General features: G+C 35.0%; 1 protein-coding gene across 1 annotated transcript in view; it reads left to right on the top strand.

The window, feature by feature from the left end:
• The window catches only part of ADAM12 (ADAM metallopeptidase domain 12), a gene marked incomplete at its 5' end in the record, with an annotated part of 119,288 nt that extends 102,488 nt beyond the window's left edge, over nucleotides 1-16,800 (top strand). Inside the window, 6 exon segments of the mRNA XM_015817484.1 lie at nucleotides 634-742; nucleotides 4,777-4,909; nucleotides 6,669-6,780; nucleotides 8,344-8,526; nucleotides 15,399-15,532; nucleotides 16,740-16,800. Of these exon segments, the coding sequence (XP_015672970.1) occupies nucleotides 634-742; nucleotides 4,777-4,909; nucleotides 6,669-6,780; nucleotides 8,344-8,526; nucleotides 15,399-15,532; nucleotides 16,740-16,800 (732 nt within the window).
• Between the last annotated feature and the right edge of the window lie 6,816 nt (nucleotides 16,801-23,616).

The following is a 23,616-nucleotide window of genomic DNA, read 5'->3' as shown; positions in this document are numbered from 1 at the left end:
CCATGTAGAGAGCATTGCAGTAGTCCAGGCGGGAAGTCACAAGGGCATGAGTGACCGTGCGTAAGGCGTCCCGGTCCAGAAACGGCCGCAACTGGCGGATCAGGCGAACCTGATAAAACGCTCCCCTGGTCACGGCCGACAACTGGTCATCCAATGTCAACCGTGAATCCAGGAGAACACCCAAGTTGCGGACCCGATCATTATAATCAATAATGCATGTAACACTCTAGGGACAAACAAACTCCTTGCAAAATGGCCTGCCTTTCCATAATCTTCTGGCATGCAAACACTGTAGTGATAGTATTGTTTGGTTACTATGGTTGGAATTCCAGCTTTCAAACTAGAAAGTAAATTGTCTGCATTCCTTCAAGGTGACATTCTAGAAGAGAAAATGCTATCAAAATAATTCTGGATGCACATATATTGTGGTCCTACAATTATTTTTTAATTCTGGAATCAATTATTTTTGCTCCACGTGAAGTTACATTTGGAACAATCTATAAAAAGGTGTAGTCTTTGTAACATCACAAAGCATGATTGCTGTATCTTATTTATTTATTTTATTTATATGATAGACATAAATCTTTGGTAGTGCTTTCCATACTCATATTTGTACATGCTTTTGCTTTTGAGGTCTGCAACAATAAAAAAAATTGCCACTGTGAGGCTCATTGGGGTCCTCCCTTTTGTGATAAGGCAGGATTTGGTGGCAGTATTGACAGTGGGCCAGTTCGACAATCTGGTGAGTAAACAGACAAAAGTAAAGAGAACATAAATGAAGGAATTGGCTTTGGACATCAGATTATCTAGGGATCCAGTTTTTATATCTCAATATCCACTTCTAGCTGCCATTGTGAATATAAATAAATTGAATTATGTGTAGGGCGGTGCCTTGTTTCACTTTAAATGCAAAAGTAGTTACAGCTGGGATTCACTGATTGTGCTTCAGCCCATTTATGGTAACAAAATATTGTTCATTCTTCTCCATAGACCTTCCCAAAATAAATTCTTCTTATTTCATTGTTTTGTGCTGGCACATCTTCATATCTTTCACCTTTGTCCTGTTGGCTCTTTTATGTATTAACTTTGGGTCTTTTAGATGACAGCAGCTTAATATGAGTGACAGATTGGTATAAGCAATGAAATACAATGAGAGGAAACTTAATATCACAAATGAACTCTTGGAAGGACTGTGTTTTCTATACTATATCTCTACCTATTCCTTCATCTGATTGAATGCTGTACTTTTTAAGCCCCATTGTCCTGAAAGATCAGGATTATAGTCACTGTCCCATACCGCCAAAGCAATGCTAGAGTTGAGTACTCATATAATAAATAACGTTAGAGGTTGAAACATTCCAGATGTGCTTCCAAGAATTCCTGAGAATGGTTTTATATTTATACAGTACTTATAACAGAATGTTAATTTATTTATAGGAAACATGCAAATAAGTTGCAATTGCATTTATAGGAAATATATAGGCAAAAGCCTAGGACAGGGCTTTTCAACCTTTTCACCCATTGTACCACTTTTAGGATATGGCAATATCCGAGTACCACCAGTTACCTAGCAAGGTGTCAAAAATGTGATGACCAAAAAAAAAGTGATAAAGTACAGGTAGTCCTTGATTTACAACAGTTCGCTTAGTGACTGTTCGAAGTTCAGCTCATTCCCCTCCCCCGCTACCACTTTTCTAGGATGGTCGCGTACCACTTGCCAGGTGCCAATGTACCACAGGTGGTACCCGTACCACTGGTTGAAAAGCCCTGGCCTAGGATATAGCTGTCACAACGAAGTCAACCTATTCTCTAAGCATCTGAAGGCAGGACAAGAAGCAAAGAATGGAAACTAATCAAGGAGAAACCCAGCCTACAAATTATCATGAAGTATCATGAAGGGAGTTTGGGGTCATCATGCATGTGTGCCTGCAGAAAAAGTATCTCCAATTAGCAAGGTGTTTTGGACAAGAACAGAGAGAATGAAAGGGAAAGAGAGAATGCAAAGGAAAACCTTAACTCTATATTTACACACTACTGCTGCTTCGTAGTGAGGAGGTCATGGGGTGGGTGCTTCAGAACCAGCACTATTAGATTTCCACCTCAAACAAATAATTTCGCTGTATTTGAATTCTGCAAAGCAAACTTCATGGGTGTTTTTGTTAGTGCTACCCCCTACAAAGTTTGGGAATTTCCAAGAAGCAAAAGTAATTTTCTCCCATTTATATTAATTGTAAATATCAATATTTCATTCCTAGTAGGCTCTGAAAATTGTTAATATTGAGTTGTTCTTGCAGAATAATGAAATTAACTTTTTGCTAAAGGAAATAGCAAACATCCTTCCATCAAGGTAAAGTAGCATATTTTGCAGAGATGTTCAGGGAGAGTAGGATGCATACCCAGCTGTGAGTTGTACAACTGGCTATTTAATCCTCATGCTATCCTTTGCAATCCAAGCTTAAGCTTTATCTAACTGTTTCTTATGCCCATTGTGAAAAAAGGCAAGTGTAACATTAAGTTTCTCAAATGGGTCACCTAAACCTCATCCACATATAGCATACTTTGCTATCCTAGACAACAGCCCTAATCTTAAACTGTCTTGGCTTAGTAAATCACATACAGTATTTGTCAACTGTGCCTTCATCTGTGCCAATATAGTTTATTCAGTAAAGTTTATACTCTTGGTAAAATAATGTCCCAGGACAATCTGCTTATGTCTTTGCATTCTGCTTTTTCATTTGAAGCCTCTTTATCATAACAAATAAACTTAATAAACTCCATGGATATGATCACATTAATGCTAAGCATATTCTGCTCAATCTCTTTCCCAGTAATTTAAATAGGATTTTGGTACATTATATTGATCTTTTCCCCATTGGTTTCAATTTATCCTGGAGGTCAAGGAAAAACACAATCTGTCCTGTCACACATGCCAACAAAGAAATGGGTGCAGGATGGGAAGAGAATAAGAAATGGCATCAGAAATTTAGGTATGTCTGATCTCTTCCATTTTTCCTGTCCTGTCATCAGATAGAAGAGTAGTAGCATCTGCTGTTTGCCAGAAATGTAAGTCTCAGCCTTCAACAGAAGGGCACAGAAACATTCAAGGGTTATTTATCCTTAAGTGAGTTTAGTTTTGCTTGGAAGGAGAGATCACAGGAAAGATACTATAGTATCTTAGTTTATGCCTGTGGTGGTGCACTGGTTAGAATGCAGTATTGTAGGCTAACTCTGCCCACAGCCAGGAGTTCAGTGTTGACTCAGCCTTCCATCCTTCTAAGGGCAGTAAAATGAGGACCCAGATTGTTGGGAGCAATATGCTGATATTGTAAACTGCCCAGAGAGTGCTGTAAATCACCAGGAAGCGGTATATAAGTCTAAGTCAGTGGTTCTCAACCTTTTTAATGCCGTGACCCCAACCGGTCATAAGTCGAGGACTAAACCGGTCGTAAGTCGAGGACTAAACCGGTCATAAGTCGAGGACTAAACCGGTCGTAAGTCGAGGACTACCCAACCGGTCATAAGTCGAGGACTTTCCCTGCCCGGGAGCGCCGCGCATGCGTGGTTCCGCCCCCTGTGCCGGCCGAGGCGTAGCTGGCAAGCGGCAGAGACGGAGCAGGCCGACCACCAGCTGGCCCAGCTCAAGGGAGGTAAGGCACCCGCCGGAAAAGGGAAAAAAAATGGCGGACAGCCTTGCTTGGCGACCCCCGTGAAATGGTCGATCGACCCCAAATGGGGTCGCGACCCATAGGTTGAGAACCACTGGTCTAAGTACTATTGCTACTTAAGTAAATGTAAATTAAAAATAAGTAGACACAAAATGTTTTTAGTTTTAAATAGTGGTAGGAATCCACTGTGCGGTGCAAAAGTTTTATTTATATAATAGCTGAAACTCTGCAGGCAGTTTACCATAAACACACTAAAAAGATAAAATGATACAATTGAGTATCCAATATATATCCAATAAAATAATAAAATAAAGATGCCATATAAACTAGGCAGAAGCAAGGTGGTTATCATATTTAAAACAATGTGAATTAAAATATGATTAAACTATGATTAAAAAGCTTAGAAAAATGAAAATGTTCTCCCCTGTGTCATGTGATCACCATTTGTATACTTCACAACTGGATTCTGACAGCAGAGTCAGTAGAAAGGCTGGCAGTAAAATTACAAGTTGCAATCATGTGATGTGTTGCTTAACTGACACATCATGAATAAAGCGATGGAGTTGCTAGTTCCAATTGTGGTAATTAAATGAGGACTTCCTTCCTTCCTTCCTTCCTTCCTTCCTTCCTTCCTTCCTTCCTTCCTTCCTTCCTCACACACCCAGAAACATGCACACAATCTCTTATCAGTAGCTATTTAATAGTTATATTATATGCACAAAAAGTGATAAAAGTACATCAGTTCTAGAAAGACAGGGCAATTTCTTGTCAAAAAGTGATGTGATCTTAATTTCCCCATATATTTTGCCCAACCTTGCTTAATTTTTCCCAAGTGGGGCTCTACAGATGTGCCAGACCTCTGCTTTTATAATCTCAACCTAGGGAAATCTAATGAATTCATTGCTACATTATTTGAGCCATACAAGATGAAAGCACGTAATGTCTGTAACCATGCCTTTTGTCTAATTTCAAAATCGGTCCTCAGTAGTACTTTGTTTGTGTGTGTATGTGCATGATTGTGGTTTTGGAATACTACTACCAAAATGCCTAAGTAAGTGGTCTTTGATTTAACCTTCTTTTTAAATAAGGATTATTGGTTTGTTTGTTTTAGATAACAGAAGCTTAATTGCAATACTTATAACCATCCTGTGCCTTCTGGCGGCCAGTTTACTTGTGTACTTCAAGAGGAAGATCTTGATTAGAGTATTCTTTATTAATAAGAAAACTACAATAGAGAAACTTAGGTATGGTATTTAACATTACTGTTTTTTGAAACTGCAATCTCATAAAAACTACCCATTACCTATTGCTGGCCAATCTCTTCCAGAATGATTATTATCTACAGTATATTTTTTCATTAGTATCATTTATTGCAATGAAACATCAGTTTATTCAGTCAGATGTAAGGTTCTGCCTGAATGTGTGAATGTATAATTTGTTCTATTTATATATGAAATTGAACAAGTGTAGTGTGTGTCAAAGGGCAAAGGGGGTGCTATTAGTTCAAAATAGAAACAACATGAGGAGTTATTAGAGGAATTAAAAACACTGAAGATCCCCCAGAGCAGGAATGCAGGCACAGTATAAAATCACATGTCGCAGTCAAAATTCTTAAGACACTTTAGATAAAAGTCTTTTTTTCTCTCTTCCCTTGCACTATTGCCTGGGAGGAGGAGAAGATGGAAAAAATGTGTCAGAAAGAGAAATAAAAGTTAGCCTCATCACTTTGCATTCTAGCTCCATCAACTATTTGCTTTAGCCCCACCATTCACTAGCATTTGACCCTTTAGTGCAGTATCTCTGCAGAATTGTGTCCTTCACCAGAATAAAAGCTGGTTTTTGCCAGCAATAAGGTATCGTGTCTCTCATGTTGGATTTCTTCTTTTAAGAAAATGTAAAGGCATCATCTGGGAAAAGTAATCCTAATGAGATTGAAGCTGGTATGGAGTAGGGAATTAACCTCTTCCTTCCTCGTCCAGGAAAATCCCTCTTAAGAAGGAATATTATTTTATTAATTTGATTGATATCCCACCTTTGTATTCTACCAAGGTGATCAGCAAGATACAAAATAAAGCATAACAATAAGCATAATTAAAGCATATAAATATTAAACTCAGTATTTGTATTTGTTAGGGAGTTCATATGCTTATTTTGCTGTATCTGAACCAGTTGAAAATCTATTACTGAGTGGGACTGGAGATGTTGTTTCTTTTAATACCTAAAATGGACAAGATATTGGAGGGATTATTTTCTCCTATTCATTCATCTCAAGTAATAAAACTTTCTTGTTCCACCAGTGATGAAAGAAATTACCTGAGCAAAGTGCTCAGTTGCTATTTCATGGAACAGAATACCAAGGCTTAAGACATTGAAAACCTTATATAATATTTGAAATAAAATTGTATTTAAACTTGTTTGCTTATCTTTGCTACCTTTCGGTTGATATCATTTTTACAATAGATAATTTCATTGTAGTTGTTTTGTATAATGTAGGCACATTAGAAAGAGGAGGTGAAATAATATATCTGTCATGAACATAAATTATTTGGGGGTTTTTCTGGCACTAAATCAAGATCACACTGCTTTCTGATGTTCTTGTTGTTTCTCATTTTGTTTTGTATTAAGCAATTAAAAAGTAAAAAGAGTTTGCCTTCATTTGCTCTGCTTGAAATATTGAAAGATTGGAAGTAGCCTTTTGTCTCTAGCCCACTGAATGAAGCACAATATCCATAGTGAAGGTCATTACTTCTTAAACACCAGCTTCATTAGAAGTATCTCTTGGGGGCTATAAAGCAGAATTTCTACAGATTGCCAGAGCTAATTTAACAGACTAGTGGTTCTAAACAACAAAAAATCAATATTTTTATTCTTGCAATAGTATTGGATGGATGTTACAGTCACTGTTACTAAAGAAAATAAAGATAAAGGAGCATTATATCAAACTATAACCCTGACGTATTTTCCAAGCATAGCTATTTTTTAATGAACGTGTTTGTGTTGCAGGTCTGTGAGTCAAACAAGGCCTTCCAGTTCATCTGAATCTAATCATGTTCATACTGCAACATTCCTCAGTAAAAAACTAGCCAAACAGCCACAAAATTTAACCACACCCAAGGTGGGTTTTATATAGTTGAAGTAAAAGTAAAGTCAAATATTCCCTTGAGTCAAGCTCAGCTTCAAGTGTCTATATGGACATATCTGTGTAGTTTTCTTGTTATCAATAATTTGCTACTGTATACTTCCAGGATATGAACAACTTTTGCATCAATGTCTAAGTATATTTAATTGGATACCATTAAAAATGATTTTAATGTTTTTCTCGGTAGTTATTATTTATAATATTTATATACTATATGCCTTTTCCAACCTGCAGCACAAGTCAGAGAAACACAGTAATTACAAAAATGTCATTCCCCAAAGAATTCAAAATTTAACAACCTGCCAATTAAAGAAATATATTTGGCTAATACACACTAACCACTGCAACTGTTCATATTAACAATACCCTACGGTACAGCCAAGTGCAAATATATCCAGAATTTCCATTAAAAAAGGAATTAACCTTGAAACTTCCAATCCTAATGTGTGCAAGGTGGGATAATCAAAGCCTTTTAGTTAAACTAACATTCTAATTAAATAATTCTGAAGCAACAGAAAGAAAAACTTGTCCAGAGAACATAATAAGTCAAGAGGTTTTTAGGGGGATGTTAATAAATTAAGAGGTTTGTAGGAAGATGTTCCTGTTGGTATTAGGAAGTTCATTACCACTGATGACAAACTATTGCCTATTGCAATGTCACAATGGAATTTGCAAAGCAAATTTGCTTTGCTGCATAGTGATATGCATTTGATTACTTGTTCCTCTTCTCCCTCCTTTCCTCTCACCTTTTGCAAACACTCATGAACCAGAAAACTTTAGCTATGAACATTTGTTGTTTAAAACCGATTCTGGCTATTCTCAGGAGCCAATAAAAACCCCTGCTGGGCAATGAATCCTGAAAAAAACACATAGGATCCAAAATAGCCTGAATGTCATTGTTCTGGTCTGTCTAAGATCACGAAAAAACCCTGCCAAGAGACTATTGAAATAATCTGTGCATGAAAGAGTTAAGGTATGCACCAATAGAGCCTGTGTCAAATAAAGAAAGCAAAATACAAATTTGGTTAATGACTGAAATAAAATCCACACAGCCAGATTGGAAAATGCATACTGGTTTCCATGCTCTAGATGAATGAAGATTTTAAGAGCTGAAACAAATAAATGTACTGGTTTCTGGATTGCAGCCAGGTCTCTTAGACAGAAATAATGCTTTTTAAACATCCAAGGATTAGTGTTTGAGTAAGCTGTTAATTGGTTGTTAGTTGACTTCAGGAAAAATAAAGAGGGCATATTAAAAAAAGGAAGAGCCATTTAAACCAGCCCTGAAAGCAGTGACATTTAACCATTAATTTGTATATCTGAGAAGAAGAATATTGGCACAATTCAGCCAAAATGATTTTAACATTTATTTCAGTGGGAAAGATAATTTTGTTCGTAGCATTTTCTTTTTCCTTGGGTTCCTCTCATCTGCTTTTCTTTAACTGCAATAAACTGAACTTGAAATGCTTAGTTTTAGTTGTGCCATATGCAGTGTGCTTAAACTGCAACTTATTTGCATATTGTTTTTATGGTCTATAGAGAAACAATGTACAACAATTGCTACAGTATCAGAAAAGGGATATTAGCTACTTTGTGAAGGCCCAGGATATATCGAAACGGAGCCCACCAGAGAGGGTCCAGCCACATCTTTGTGAGATTTCCTGCCAACAATCTGTGTCTGGAAAGGTGCTGCCCACCAAACCCCTTCTGAAATTTGACCTGGTAGGTTGTTTCCCCCACCTTCATTTCTACAGAACCTGCAAATTCTGGAGACCCAAACGAAACTGAGATTTCTTGCTGTTGAATGGAGAATAAATAGCCCTTTCTAATTCTTTTATCTCTACTTGTCTTATCACCTGCTGCAATCAAGAAAACCTTCAGCAGTTCCAGTCTTGATTTCTTTAGGCATTTCTTTACTAGTTGATTTCATTCTGAATGGCTACACTGATCAGAATTAATTCTAGTTCATCTGATCATTCCCAGTCAACCTCAGCATGTCTTCCTCCAGTGCCAATGTTACAATATTTGTGACATGCTGGCAAGTAGCTGTTTAAATTCTAGATTCCAAAACCAGGCCATTTTATGGCCCTTGTGTCAGAGGGGATTGGTTGGTTGGTTATTTAACTTTCTGTGAAAGAACTTTTTCTGTGCCTTTCTTACAATGTGAACCAATTCCACATAAAATTCAAGGAAGGGCAGTAGATGTTATTTTTCCACTTGGTTTTTCTTCACTTTTGCACTTGTATACTGCCCAGAGTCAGTTTTTATAAGATGGCAGTTATACCATTTTTTTTCTATTTTTATTTTATTTAAAAAAAAATACAAATACAAAACCTCAAAAAAATTCTTTCAAAACAAACAAATAAAAGTCACAAAACGAACAAAACATTTAAAAAGTGAATTCAAAAAAACCTAACACATGTACACATATTATCTCCCCTAGTTGAGTAGTTTAATATGTTATTGAATTATTATATAGTAATTATAGTAATAATTAATGTATTGATACTGTTTAATATATATTTCACAAAGGGTAGTTTTCCACCCCTTGTAAAACAGGCCCTCCAAAATTTTAAACTACTAAATCTATTTGCAGTCTATTAGCCTGATTTCTATGTGCTATATTAATGAGCAAATAATTAACAGGAAGAGCAATAATAATAAGAAAGGCAAGGGTAAAGTTTCAAAACCCTCTGTTAACAAACTGTTATTGTAATCAACTCATAGATGGTTTATCATGGCATATCTATTCCAAATCTCCCAAAAGATAACAGTGATTCATCCTGGATCAAATATTCACATTTGTTTCTTAACACCAGCTCTTATTAATTGTTCTCTGGTTAAATATAATAAATCCAACCTCCAAAAGTCTGCCTAGCTTCCCAAAAACATCCAGATGGAATTGTTTTGCAGATAAATGTGATAAATCCATTCCCCAATCTCCTTCAATGTTCTTAGGGAAAGCCAATTTATCACTTCTCCACTCAGTCAGGTTTCTGCTGTTGTAAAAGAATGCAGGCTTGAACTTCAGAGAGGCATGTGAATCTACTGCTTTCAGATCACATTCCTTTTGTTAGTCTAATTTATCTACAGCTAGATGAATATTTTCCACAACCATTATCATTTCAGCAAACTTGTTTAAAAAAGCTTTCAAATGAGTATTGCATATTACCAGCCTTTTGTCAAGTATCAGCCACATGTTTGTCTGTAACCTGACACATTGTTGTTCTGTGTAACTTGGCAACAATAAATAAAAAAACACAGGAATCCTCAGAATGAAAAAAAAATACTAAAAAAGTAGGAAAGATATTTTCCGGATATTTTGATCCAAATTTTTAAAAAGAATTCAAAACATAATCTCCAAACATTTTACAAATTAGTAAAATACAAAAAACACTGTAGTGAGAGTCCAATATAGAAATAAACCAAATGGAAACGCTTTCACTACCCCAGAACACGCCGTTTTCCTGACGAAAAAGCAAAAGTTATTCCAAACAACAACATAAATCAAAGGGAAAGAGAAAAAAAGAAAAGAAAATCCAGCAAGGGGTTAAAATAAATCATCATTCAACCAGCTGGTCAACTTTTATAGAAAGCAAAATAAAATAAAAACCTCAAAAAGTGAAGTTAAAACCCAGGCATGCTTAAGGAAATGAACAGCAGCTATACCAATTTGATTAATAAATGAAGAATAAAATAAATAAAAATAGGTGCACTTCTACACTACAGGTCATCTTGAACCCTGACCCTTACTTGAAAGTGACAATGCCAGGACAATGTCTTCCATCTTTGCTTCTTTCTCCAAGAAAAATCACATGACTATGCTTGTACATGTCATTATTAGGTCTTACAATGGTATTGCCAGTGTGGAAGAGTTGGCACTAGATCTGTAAAATGGGAGGGTCATTGTTCAAGATGAGCAGTAGTATAGAAGTGTACCATTCAAAGCAAAAAACCTTGCTTCTTCTGCGTTTGCACCAGCTACATGATCACAGAAAACATGTTTGAACTAAAGAGGCATTAAAGAAGCAGTGACAAGGTACACTGATACTGTCACACTCTATTGGTGCTTTCATAATTGAAACATAAACAAGCTGAAGCTTCTTTAAGGGAGTGCTGAAAGATGCAGTTAGCATGCCAATATCCTCTCCAAGGCATATTGTCACTTTGGGTCAGAAGAGCTGGATGTCACTAGTCTTTAAATAATTGATATTATATATGAGTAGTTTTAGCAGGGTTCCACAGATGAGAAATTGTGTTCAGCCTATGCTCTCAGCTGATTCATCCAGGAAACCAATGTGGTAGAGGCATCTGCAGGATTGTACACCGTCATCAAATGATGCAACCAAGTATCATATCATTGCATTGTAAGCTCTGCCTCTTTTGTACATATGTGACATCACAATGCATACACAATTCCTTTCGTCATTTATCCCTCTGCAGATACTTCTGCACCATGAGCCGGATATGCTTTTTAACCGAATTGGATGAATATTGTGGAAAATATATGTGTTAAAACACATATATAAATGTGTTGAAACACTTCTGAACAGAAGAAATGGCATCACAGGGCTTGACTGCAACTGATGAAATTTCTATTTTGGAAGGAATCTGAAAATGAGCTGTCATGTGTAGTTGGCCCTGTCTAGAACTACATATCTTAGGACAGCATCCAGTGTCCTAAGGTTTTGCCGGTTATATGTTTGGTTCCCAGATTGCAACTTTTTAATTTGTTCAGTTTAATTTGGTGAAAGCTATTCTTTTCTGAGCCTGAGCCAGCCTGCTTCCATCTGTTGTTGCTTGGTGTTATTGTTGCTCTTTTGCTAGGATGGTAGCCTAACCACTTCACATGTTCTGATTACAGCTCCATTGATTTGTTGAAAGCATTTGAGGGTACAGCCAGCCTCAAAAGCCCAGCATAATTTCTGAGGGTTACAATAACATTTGAAACATTGAACCAATCCCACACAACTACATTTCGTAAAAACTATTAAAAGTACATTGCTGGTTTTGTTTCACATAAATTCTAGCTTGAAGAAATCTATAAAACTTTATCTACCCATTTGGAGATCTTACATCTGAAAAAAAACTGGCATCGACTTGGCAAGCTTTCACATTCCTTCAAAAATCAGGACACAGTAGAATAACTTTTTGATGGAATCTGTCTAGTCAGACCACAAACCTAGATTTTTTGAAAGAAACATGAATTGTACATCTCCTGCTGTTTACAAACCTCCTGAATGTAGTGGTGTTAATTATGATACCACCTCATTATCTTCTGCAAGCACTAGGCTGGAACGGTATGATGCAGCTGGCAGCTTTTCTTCAGCAATTGCCACAGTCTCTGTACTAAAATTACTTTGATCTTGTTTTTGTTCATCCGCTTCCCTAGTATTGTCTGAGCCAGACTATAAAACTGCCATTTTGCTTAGAGGGAAACTAGAGAATTGATGGATTCTTGCAGAGGATTTTCCCTCTTCATAATTTATCTTTAGCATTATTAGTTGCCTGATTTGTATTTCTATTCATATTAAGGCAGTATGAGGTGTTTATGTGGGTACATATCAAGCTAACTTTTGCTTTTTGAGACAACATAGTCAGTACTAGATCCCGCTATCAATGAGCTTAATGTCCTTAATGATTATAGCAGTTTGACCGAATCACCACTGTCCATGCATCTTGGTAATAAGCAAACAAACAAACAAAACTGTAGGTCAGTTAATTATTTGATTATGTTACTTCACTTATCTGCAAGTTCTGGTTTAACTATACAGTACATTGTTAGTTGTTATTTAGGCCTGCAACTTAATATTATTCCAAATCATGTTTCTTCCATCTTAAGCCTGCTTTTGACTGGATCTAGCGAAATTCAGATTTAGAATTAAGAATAAGTTGCCACAAATATCTGCAAGCATGATCTACAATTTACTCTAGTTTTTTCCTCCTAATAATATAGTGGAGTCTGATGCCTGGAGCCTTAACCTACATCTGTACACTGAAGACACAGTAGAACATCAGCCATAAGACAGTTGATCAGGCCCTTGTCTTAAAAATAAGCCTTACTTAGATTACTGCAATTTGCGGTGCTTGGAGCTGCACACGAAGACCACCCAGAAGCTCCGGCTGGTCTTGTGCACAGAGGCATGCTTGCTTAGTGGTGATCCGTAACACAGTCGTATCACATCTCTACTGGAGGTGTTGCATTACCACTTTTGCATATAATTCAAGGTGCTGGTCACTATCTATAAGACTGCATATGCTTTGGTGCCTGGGAACATTTTAGGGACCACTTTCCTCATTAGTTTCTATTTGTCTTACCTAGAAACTAGGGAGAGCTAAGTGTCCCCAGATAAGAGAAGGCAGAGGTTCAGGGAGCCTGATGGCATCTCTCAAAGTCAGGAATAGCTTGCTTCTGAAACACAATCCACCCCATCCTCATGGTTTTCCAGACACACATGATCTCTTCTATGGAGAGTTTGAAAATTTATGTATACTATGACACAATTTTTGGTAATTTTAAATTTTACCTTTACTTGCTATTGTAATTCATTTTATTTTATTCTAATTTTGTATTCTGTTTTTACTATGTAAATTCTGTAAGCTGCTTAGAATCCGGATGGTTTCAGTCAAATAAAGTTCATAAACACAAGCAAATAAATAATACCCGATGAAGACTATAATATAGAATTCTTTTTTTTTATTATTATTATTATTTTTTATTATTTAAACCGACAAACAAAACAAAACAAAACATAATACACATATATACACAATATATATTTTAACATCAATATAGAATTCTTAAAAGCATGATTTTCCCCATTTATTATCTAATTTATCTACTGTCCATCTCACTCACAGATAATACCCACTGTCTTTCTGTTCCATCTCTGATATAGGTATAATTATAGATTTCAGTTGATTGAAGAATAAAGCCAACATATTTATTAATTTATTGGATTTATAAGACCTTTTATTTTGTAGAACTGAAGGTGCACATATAATGTTCCTTCCTCCTATTCTCCTTACAATATAAAAAAAATTGTGAGGTGGGTAAGAGAGAGCGAAAGCCCAGAGTGAGTTACCTAGTCAGCTTCCATGCCTAAGGGAGAACAAAGTTTATTTGATAAATTATAAATAAATGGTACAATGCTGTTATAATTTCATCCTCTGCAAGAATATTGATAAAAGGATTGAATAATATTGTTGTCGTGCCTCACAAACAAGCATCCATATAGGTAGAAGTCCAATTTTTACAATTGTATTCTGAGTTCAGATTGTTTTTTTGCCATTTTCAGAAACTGTGTACTTACTAAAAATGAACAAATTACAGTAAAGTAAAAAAAAATGAAGCCACCATTTCCTTCATGACAAAATATTCAGTATATATTTAAAATGTCTATTGTGCTCTGGAAACTACAAAAAGACAACCATGATTTATAACATAATAAATATTTTAGAAATATTTCTTCTCTATGTATCTGTGTCAGAAGACATGGCATAGAAATTAATATTTTTTTCTGTTATAAAAGTTAGTAATTTTAAATCTCCATTACAGATGCAATTTTAATAGCAGCCTTTTCTGCTATGAGTTTATTGCAGATTATAACTGTTCATTTAAGAAAACACTTCAATTAACCAAGCACCAACTATTCAAGTGTCCTATGGACAGAACGGCTGGATATAAATCAAAATAACAAAAATAGCAATGCATTTGATATTTGTATTCATTCTTGAGTCTAGATGTAAATATCACCAGTTTTATAATTCATAAAGCCAGACTTCTATTTAACTTTACATTTTATTTGAAGTTATGCTGTACCTCTGGCACTGACTTATTGTGCTTTATTGATAAAATGCTTATTGGTTCTTGCATCCTTTTGGGGAATATGAGAATTGATAAGAATTTGGATTTTATTTTCAAGACAGTTAATAGGAAAAGGGCCATGGTATAAGCTATGACAGGATAACATTTAGTAGGCTGCCTGGCAGAAAAGTGATATTAAATTGCTATAATTTGGAAATGTCCCAATGACAGATGTACACAATGATCTTCTTGTGTTTCTGCTCTTGGCACATTTATTAGGTACCTTGTCATGTTCTCCTTTTGAAATAAAGAACAGATTTATGTAGGCAAAGCATTTTAAAAGATTTGATAGATAGCTTTGAATATTAAAAAAGCCGTGCATTTTTGTTGCACTCTTTCTTACCTGCCCTGAATACTTTCCAAGAAATCCTTCCTGACTGTATTTTTTTCTTAATGTTTTTTTTTATTTACTAGAAATAGAAGTCATAGAAACTCATATAATGCAAATGTTTGTTTCGACTAAAGCATGTTATGAGGGATGGGCAGGATGATGAATAATAATAGAAACATTAGATGCTAAATCAAAAAGAGCTCCAGTTTTTGGCTGAATTATCACAAACTATAACTACACAATTGTGAAGAATTGTTTAGTAACATTCTTTATAATACCTTTCATAATAAACAACGTTTCGGTATTTTATCATTGACATGGATCAAATCTATAAAAGAAATGTTTATATAAATCAATGAACTGCAACAATTCTGTGATTTTGTTCCCACATTGTAGGAATCTTGCAAGCCAAGTCCTCCTCAGAAGCCTTTGCCAGCTAATCCTCAGAAGAACAAAGTTATTCAGATTAATACTGCTTCTCGGACAATGTTTGAGCTTCCAAAACCTATGCCTCAAATTGCTCCTGTCAGGTTAGTTTGGTTGTCTCTTAGTACGTTTCACACTAAACTCTTAATGGAAACTATCCAAATAAGGTTTTATGAGCACCATGATGCACAAAGTTGTTTAATTTTGCAATAAATATATCACAGGAGAATCAACTTCAGCATAAATCGAGCCATCACAGACTGGCAGTACACAATGAAAAAAGTTCCTTTTCTCTGCCCTGAATCTTGACTATTTAGTTTTAGCAGGTTCTAATGCTGTAGAAAATCACTTCTTGTCTCATCCCACCAAATCATAATTTTAAGACTTTTAACATGTAGGCTAAAGAGATAAAAGTGTCCCAGCTCTTCAGTGATCTAGAGATGGCAATGATCAGAATAAAATGATATTCCAATATTATGATCACATTTATATATCTCTCTCTGTGTGTGTATATATACACATACATATATAATTTAAAATAAAATATAATTGAAAGACATTCGAAATGAAAGACATCACACCCAATGTTCTATGCAAGAGCTCTTTTAAGCTATTCCTGTAATAGGCAGGGAGGAAACCAATCTAATTTCAATTATTCCAAAGGGCAAACATTGCCACCAAGAAAGAACACCTGCTATATAACTACTACCTTGACCTCCCCAAGTGGGAAAACCACAAGCTACTTCTCCCAGAAAGGTCATTTTGGTCAGGGTGATTCTAGCTGAAGATTGTGAAGATAACTTGGTACCAAGCTCAGGGCTTTATAGGTTAAAAGCAACAGTTTAAATTGCATTCAGAAGCTTATTGGTAATTAGTGCAAGCACTGCACTAATAATATGCTCCCTGCCAGATATTAGGGAACCAATGTGCCACAGCATTCTGGACCATTTACAGCTTCTGGGCCATTTTTAAGGCAACCCCATCTAGAACCTATTGAAATAATTCAAATGGGTGGCCATAAGGCCATGAGCTGCTGTTGCAGCAAAGTCTCTTATCCTGGGTTCAGCTGTACGCACATATACATATATAATACACACACACATCTGCAGCCTTCTGAAATTAAATTTGATGGTGCAGATAGATGGGCTTCAAAAGTGGTCCAGAATATCTTTTTGACCTGAAACTACAGCATGCCCATCCCTATAAGTAGCAATTATTTATTTAATAAGTAAGTAAATATTTTCATAGTAATTCCTAATATTTATTAATTTATTTTGTCTTTTTGTCCCTTAACCCTCTTTTGTTGAACAGGCCTGCACCAAAACCTCCACTTCAAGTGCCTAGGCACGGCAATGCTGCCTATATGAAATGAAAAAACCGAACACCATTTTTATTCTGAAAAAATAGAAGTTTGCACTATTTTTCAGCTGGAAATTAATATTTTTATATCAACCAATAGAATTGTTAATGTTCTGTATCCCATTGTTTTAAGAACTCTGAGCTACTGCCTTTGGTGCTATACTGTGTAAAGGTGGTCTGCGTCCTTGCTCAGGTACTTATAAATTATTAATTTATACTGATATTTATTACAGTGCAGAGCACTGTAGTAAATATTATTTCATCATAATCAGGTTTTCCTAGGATGGAAGCCATTTTTATGATGTTTAAGCAGTCTTGAACCATCTTTCATTTTAAATTCCACAGCAGGCTATATAATACTGTACCTCTCTGTGTTTGTTGATCAGTTTAGATCTGTTATTTGCAGGATGCTGACCAGAACTGAAATAAAATTGCTGAGATCAAGGGCCCAATGAAAGTTCAAATTTTTTTATTGTTTGCCAAAATCTGTAGGCAAAATATAATTTGGGGGGTATAATTTAAAGGAAAGTGAAGTAAACAACTGCCAGTGCTGTTCCTATTGCTATTCCGTTAGAAAGATGGAAAAATACTATTTGCAAAAATCAAGGAGTACTGTGAGATTTTCTCATAATTTGAAAGCAAATTCACTGTGATTATGCAAGTACCAAATGGAAGTTCAATCTACCTCTAGTGAACTGTGCATATGGAACATAACCGTTTTTGAAGAAAATAATACAAAATGTGATTTGTGCAAAACTCATCTCCATCACCATGATACAGATGTACGTTAAATATACACTGAATTATCTCTTGAGGCTTAAATACGTATCCCAAGATCAGCAGTTTTATCCAGTACCCAGAATCCATTTTCAATTGTACCAGAGTCTCAAGTATATTTCTTATAAATATTTATTTCAGTTCTATAACATTAGTTCTCTGTTCCAGAATTAGAATGGGTTAGAGAAATCTTCAGATAAATTGTACTAACACAAGTTATTTCTTTTTTGTAATACACAGAAATATAGTTAGCCACAATGGTATATCCTAACTCACTGTACTGTAATGTTAAATGCCTGTTTTCCAAGACAGTGTACAGATTTTCAAATAGCTTTTAAAGTACTGTATATTGAATACCAGTTTAATTAGAAATGGTATGTAATTTCTATCATAATGCATTTTCAAACTTTTCAATCTTCTCAGTGTTTATGTATGTATTTGTATGTATGCGAGCATACGTATATACACATCTGCATGCACACAACAATGCACACGAGGCTCACACTTGGATGATTAGTTTCCACCAATACGGCACAAGGTGCTTGACTTTTTCTTACTCTGTGGTGCAACAGACCATATAGCCACAAAACGTATAGGTAGCTTTATAGTTCTGTAATACTCACCCAGTTCAGATGCTTACCTTCCGTTTATACGATGGTTTCATGTACAGAATAGCAAGTATCTCAGCATGGGATAGGAGTTTTTACTTTTTAAAAACATATTACTATAGAAGTCATATTTCAAAAAATATTTCTTACGAACAGCTGTGCACAGTAACAAAAATGCATTGTTTAGACTTACGTACTAAAAGAAAAAATCAACACAATAAAATATTTTGCGAAAACCCATAACAATGTCTTGAGAGTACAGTATTTAGCACTTACAAAAACTAGATTCATATAGAGGTACTGCTTTGAGTTAAGCTACTATATTTCGGCTGAAAAATAGCAGATAGCTTAGATGGCAACAAGGAGACAGACAACTCATTCTGTTGTTGTTGCAGCTCTCTGGTAATAATCCAAGTTTCTGCAGCCCAGATTTAGTAGCCAAGTACTGAGTGGCGATGACACTGATGGTTAAGACCAAAGTTAATATCTTCATTCATCCAGTCATTTGTCTTTCTCATAGACCCTCTGTTATTTTCACTCTGTCAGTGACTCTGTCATACCATCACTTTTAACTCTTCATCTCCTTATGTCCACTTATTTTATAAAAATAATTTAATTAGTTCTTATACTGGGCTGTTGCACGCCAAGAAATTTGAAGAATTCAACACTTAAAAAACATTTTCATATTTACCGCTTATGCTGAATGTTCTGTTCATTGGTTTAATGCATGATGACTAAAGATGTAGCTCTGAAATTAGCTATAATAGAAAAGGTAAAGGTTTCCCCTGTCCAGTCGTGTCTGATTCTAGGGGACAGTGGTCATCTCCATTTCTTAGATGAGAGAGCCTTCATTACCTGAAGACAGCTCGGATCATCTCCAATCATAAAGGACCACAATTAAGAGGATAGAATTCTAGTGCTTTTTATGAAAATGGCAAATTTTGAGTTCATCTATCCCAGTACTATCTACACTGATCACTTAGATTTCTGAGAGAGGAGTAAGATCATTTCCAATTTGTCTACCTAAAATTGAACTTCCCATGCCTCTATGTAAATGGGGGCTTTTTCATCTGCTGTCTGTTTATGGTCAGAAAGTCTCTACCATTGATTTTTCTCCCCTGCTAACTAGCAGGGGAGAAAATCAAGGCTTATTTCATTAGCAGCATGGATGTACTGACCTACCATCTAAAGGATATTGTTAAAATTATTTTAGTCCAAACAGCAGCTGGAAAGCATAAGATAAATGTATTTGTCCTTGGTTTAGCAATTTTATAAAAAAATAACTGTATTTTTTATTGACAGAGCTACATTTATTTTTTCCTTTCTCTTAAAAATACATAACCAATTGAATCCCTATATTTTACATCTTTCTATTATTATAAATTGACCGATAATATTATCTGTTAATACATAAAATTGCTTCTAGTTTCCAGACTTTTGGTCATTCCAGTTATATATGCAACATGCTCTTTTCCAAAGTCACTAATCTTTGCTTTCTAATAGAGAGAGCCAGCACCTAATGATCTTTATTTCTTTTTGATACATAATTTAACTTTTCCAATTATTATGCTCTGTATCTAGGCAACAACAGCAGTGATGCCTATGAAGAAACCAGGTAAAAACATCCATATCTCAAAATAAAGCAAAATGGAATTATCTAGGAAACAATTTGGTTCATAAATCTTGCATATGTTACTGTGTAATTATTGACATTTTAATTTATAAGGCATTTTGGAAAATATTAATGCAATATTTATGCTAAGTAGGAAGAGTTATTGATGATTGTAAAATTCAGTTTTTTAAAATGAGATTTGCCAAGTGCTATTAGGATTCTTTACATTTCATGCCTCTTGAATAGTTTTAGGTTTTCTGAGGGCTTTGACCCTCCATTCTCCATGAAAATTAATTCTATTTGACTGTCACTCAAAATAAATTCGTAATTGCTTATTAAAAAGATGACATTTATTTCATCTAGCAAGAATCCCAGGAAGAGATTGCTTATAAAAATATTGAACTATGTAAGACTTTTTCTTTCTTTGGTAGTAACATTAATTTCCCATCATTCTTTCCTTTCTATTTATAAAAAAAGTGTAAGCAAAACTATTTAAGAGATATAACCTTCAGTTAAAAGACACTATGCATTCTTAGTGCCCCAATCTAACAGGCATTGTTGGGTACTACTGCATGAGAAATAAGATCAGTCTGTGTAGATGACAGTTAATATTAGACTTCAGAACATGTGCAATGTGCATAATGTATGTTAGGCAGAGGTCAAATATATATCACAACCGAAATCAGCAGATGATCAAGTCAATTTGATCTTATCTAACATTGTATAAGTGAGAAGAAACATGGTTTTATGTGTCTGTTACTAAGTCCATTATTCCCTGTCACAAAAGGATTCAATAAAAGTGTCAGTAAACTTAAGAGAATTTTTTCTTAATTACAACAAAGCATATCAATCATCTTAATTTTATAACTAGAGCTGTAACATTAGTATTTCCTGAAACCAGGCCTTCCAAGGTAAAACCCTCCTTAGTTTCCCAATAGGATATTTGTAGACCTCATCTGACGAAAGCAGGTGCCTAGACCAACCTGTGATGTTTTCAATGGATGGCAGCAGAGCTTCTCACCATCATGGCTTTGTTGGTGTGCACATGGGGCATCTTAGGATGTGCAGGATATTAAGCCGTCGTATTCTTTCCAAACAATTGGGAACTCCTACAGCTTAAGAGCAAATCTCATGTCATTGGAAGCTATGCTTTGGGGGGGGGGAAGGGGATGGGTGGTTTGATAATCTCCATACCTGGAGGGTACGGCTTTAAAAAGAGGCAGTTCTCCAGCCCTCATGTTTCCAAAAGATGATTCGATCATGATGCTGGACTTGTTTTCTGATGAACAGGGAGAAAAAGAGCTAGGGGCATCTAGGAATAACAGCCCTGGTGGGACTGATTCCAGCACTGTTGTAGCCAATTACTCCCACTTCATTCTGGCTGAGGCAGATCCAGTAAGAATCCCTGCCTGCACCCTCTATCTGCCTCTCAGATTCACCTAGTACTGAGTTGTATTTTAAAAATACAACTGACTGGCCAAAAAGCAGAAAATTAGACTCTAAGAAGTAAAGAACAAGCTGTTCATTTGGATAAAGCATGAGCACAGCTGATTTTTTTAGATCTCTGTCATTATCTCCTTAGTGCAAACATTTTCCTGGGACCGCATAGCTACTGTGTGAATACAGAAAAAGCTAGGACATCTTTAAGATGTTGGCAGGTGCAACAAGCACCCTCAAACTCTCTCTGAACCACATTTTCTACTTTAGATACAAATAATTTTACATTCCCATAAATAGCTGAGAATTGGTGGGATAACTACATTTAATATAAAAAGAAAAAAAGTAATAGACACAGAATACCATGTCCTGTTCTGGATACTACAGTTCCAAAAAAAGCCAATAGCAAATTGGAATGAGTTCAAAAGAGAGTTATAAAGATGTTGAAGACTGTGGAAACAAGCCCAATATACAACAGTTGAAAGTTCTGAGAAAGATTGACGAGAGATACACTACCATTCTTCGGACATTTAAAAGGAGGGATTTATTTTCTACTCTGCCAAAGCATAGGACTGGAATCTGTGGGTGTAAACGTAGAAGACAGCAGAATTAATAACTTTCAGGTACCTTCAAACTCAAATCTAAACTGATAATCTGTGATTATATATTAACTGCATATACTATGCTGACTTTCCAGCAAATGAACTATAAGTAAATAAAAAATATTTTTGAAAGTAATGGTAATGCAACAAGAAAAGACAGAAGAGATTTGAAAGCAGATGCAGCAATTTTAGAGTTGCACCTATCCCAAAATAAAACTATTTATGCGGAATATTTATTATTCAGATACGTTTTACAGCAAGTAATAGGATGCATGAGATGCAATGTGAGCTGCCTTTAGGACTCATCCTATGGAACAAAAAATCCTAACACCATTTGTTCTTTACTAGAGGAATAGCAACTGATGCATAATTTGAACTGTTGATATTGTGATCCTTGAAACATTTTCACATTAAATGAAATCAGTTGTTCTAATTAATGTGTATAGGGTTATTTTAACAAAATAATTCTATACACTATAAATGTATATTAGAATCAGTGCATTCATTTTTATGAAATAGATCTCTACAATGGTTACAATTATACTTGCTTTATTTGATATACAGCATTATATTACAGTTTGTCTTCCTTCTGTCCAGACTTTATAAAAATTACTACAGTATGTCAATATGTTTCAATATTAGGATATTTTCTTTTAAGTATTTTATATCAAATAAATTGTAAATACATATTTAGTTATCTGTTATTTTTTATTTTATTAAATGATTTTGCAAATTGAGATTTATTGAGGAAATAAATGTTTATTTACTCTGCAGTTCAAATAGAGCATACTTTATAAATCAACACATTTAATTAAGAATAAAGATTTTTATTTTACAAGTACATTTAAGAATTCAATCATATATAGACCTATTGAGGAATCTCTTTAAAGTCTTTAAAGTTTGTGATTTTTAATGCATATTGAAGTTATTTAATAAGTATGGCCTCAGAATGTTAGGAAAAAAGTAGTTTGGCAGCTAAATTTATCAATTTCTTCTTTGGCAGAGAAGACATCACACTAAGCATTTCTTATATTGTTCACTTAATAAGACAATATTTGTTGGGTCAAAATTCTATGCAACTCAGAGTGTATAGAGGTTCTAAGATCACAATATGTCTTCAGAATAAAACATTATGTCTTCTTGAAAAATATGCCATATACAGTATACAGCTACAGAAATAAGTTGGGGAAAAAGTCTAAATAACTATTTCATTAGAAGCTAAAGATACATTTGTTTTATACACTAAAGAATTTCTCAGTGCTGAGTGCTGTGTTCACAACAAAGATTGAAAAGAAGCTTAGAAATCAAGTACTAGCCTTTTATCATTCTCAAAAAATATATGAAAATAATCACATTATTTCAATTGTAGAAAGATAAACAATAGCTTTCTGCTAACAGATAAGATACTAAGTTAACTTTTATTCAATGTGAAGGTGTTGACAGAGTTGGAAGAAAATTAAAATGTAATTACAGCATTATCAGCCTGAAGGAAGAGAAATGTTTATTAAGCTACTGATATTGTTTATGCTACTCATACAGTATATTATAATTTATATTGTATATAAAGTTGTTGCTGCTGTTAAGATCTTGACTGAGAGAACAATAAATTTCTCAGTCATAGCAAATCTTTGCTACTGTGATTGAAATAATGATTAAAGTCATCAGGACAAATGAATTTATCGGACATATTTATTTTTCTGAATTAGAAAACAGGATTAAGAAGCAGAAGGAGAAAATCCTTTGCTGCTTATTGGCTATATCTTGTAGCTATCTACTTCTACAGAAATGCTTTG

Source organism: Protobothrops mucrosquamatus, unplaced genomic scaffold (genome assembly GCF_001527695.2).
Source record: "Protobothrops mucrosquamatus isolate PMUCROS unplaced genomic scaffold, P.Mucros_1.0 scaffold_128, whole genome shotgun sequence".
Lineage (NCBI taxonomy): Eukaryota > Metazoa > Chordata > Lepidosauria > Squamata > Viperidae > Protobothrops > Protobothrops mucrosquamatus.
Note: the sequence above shows the minus strand (reverse complement) of the source record. Positions and strands in the feature narration are given on the sequence as shown.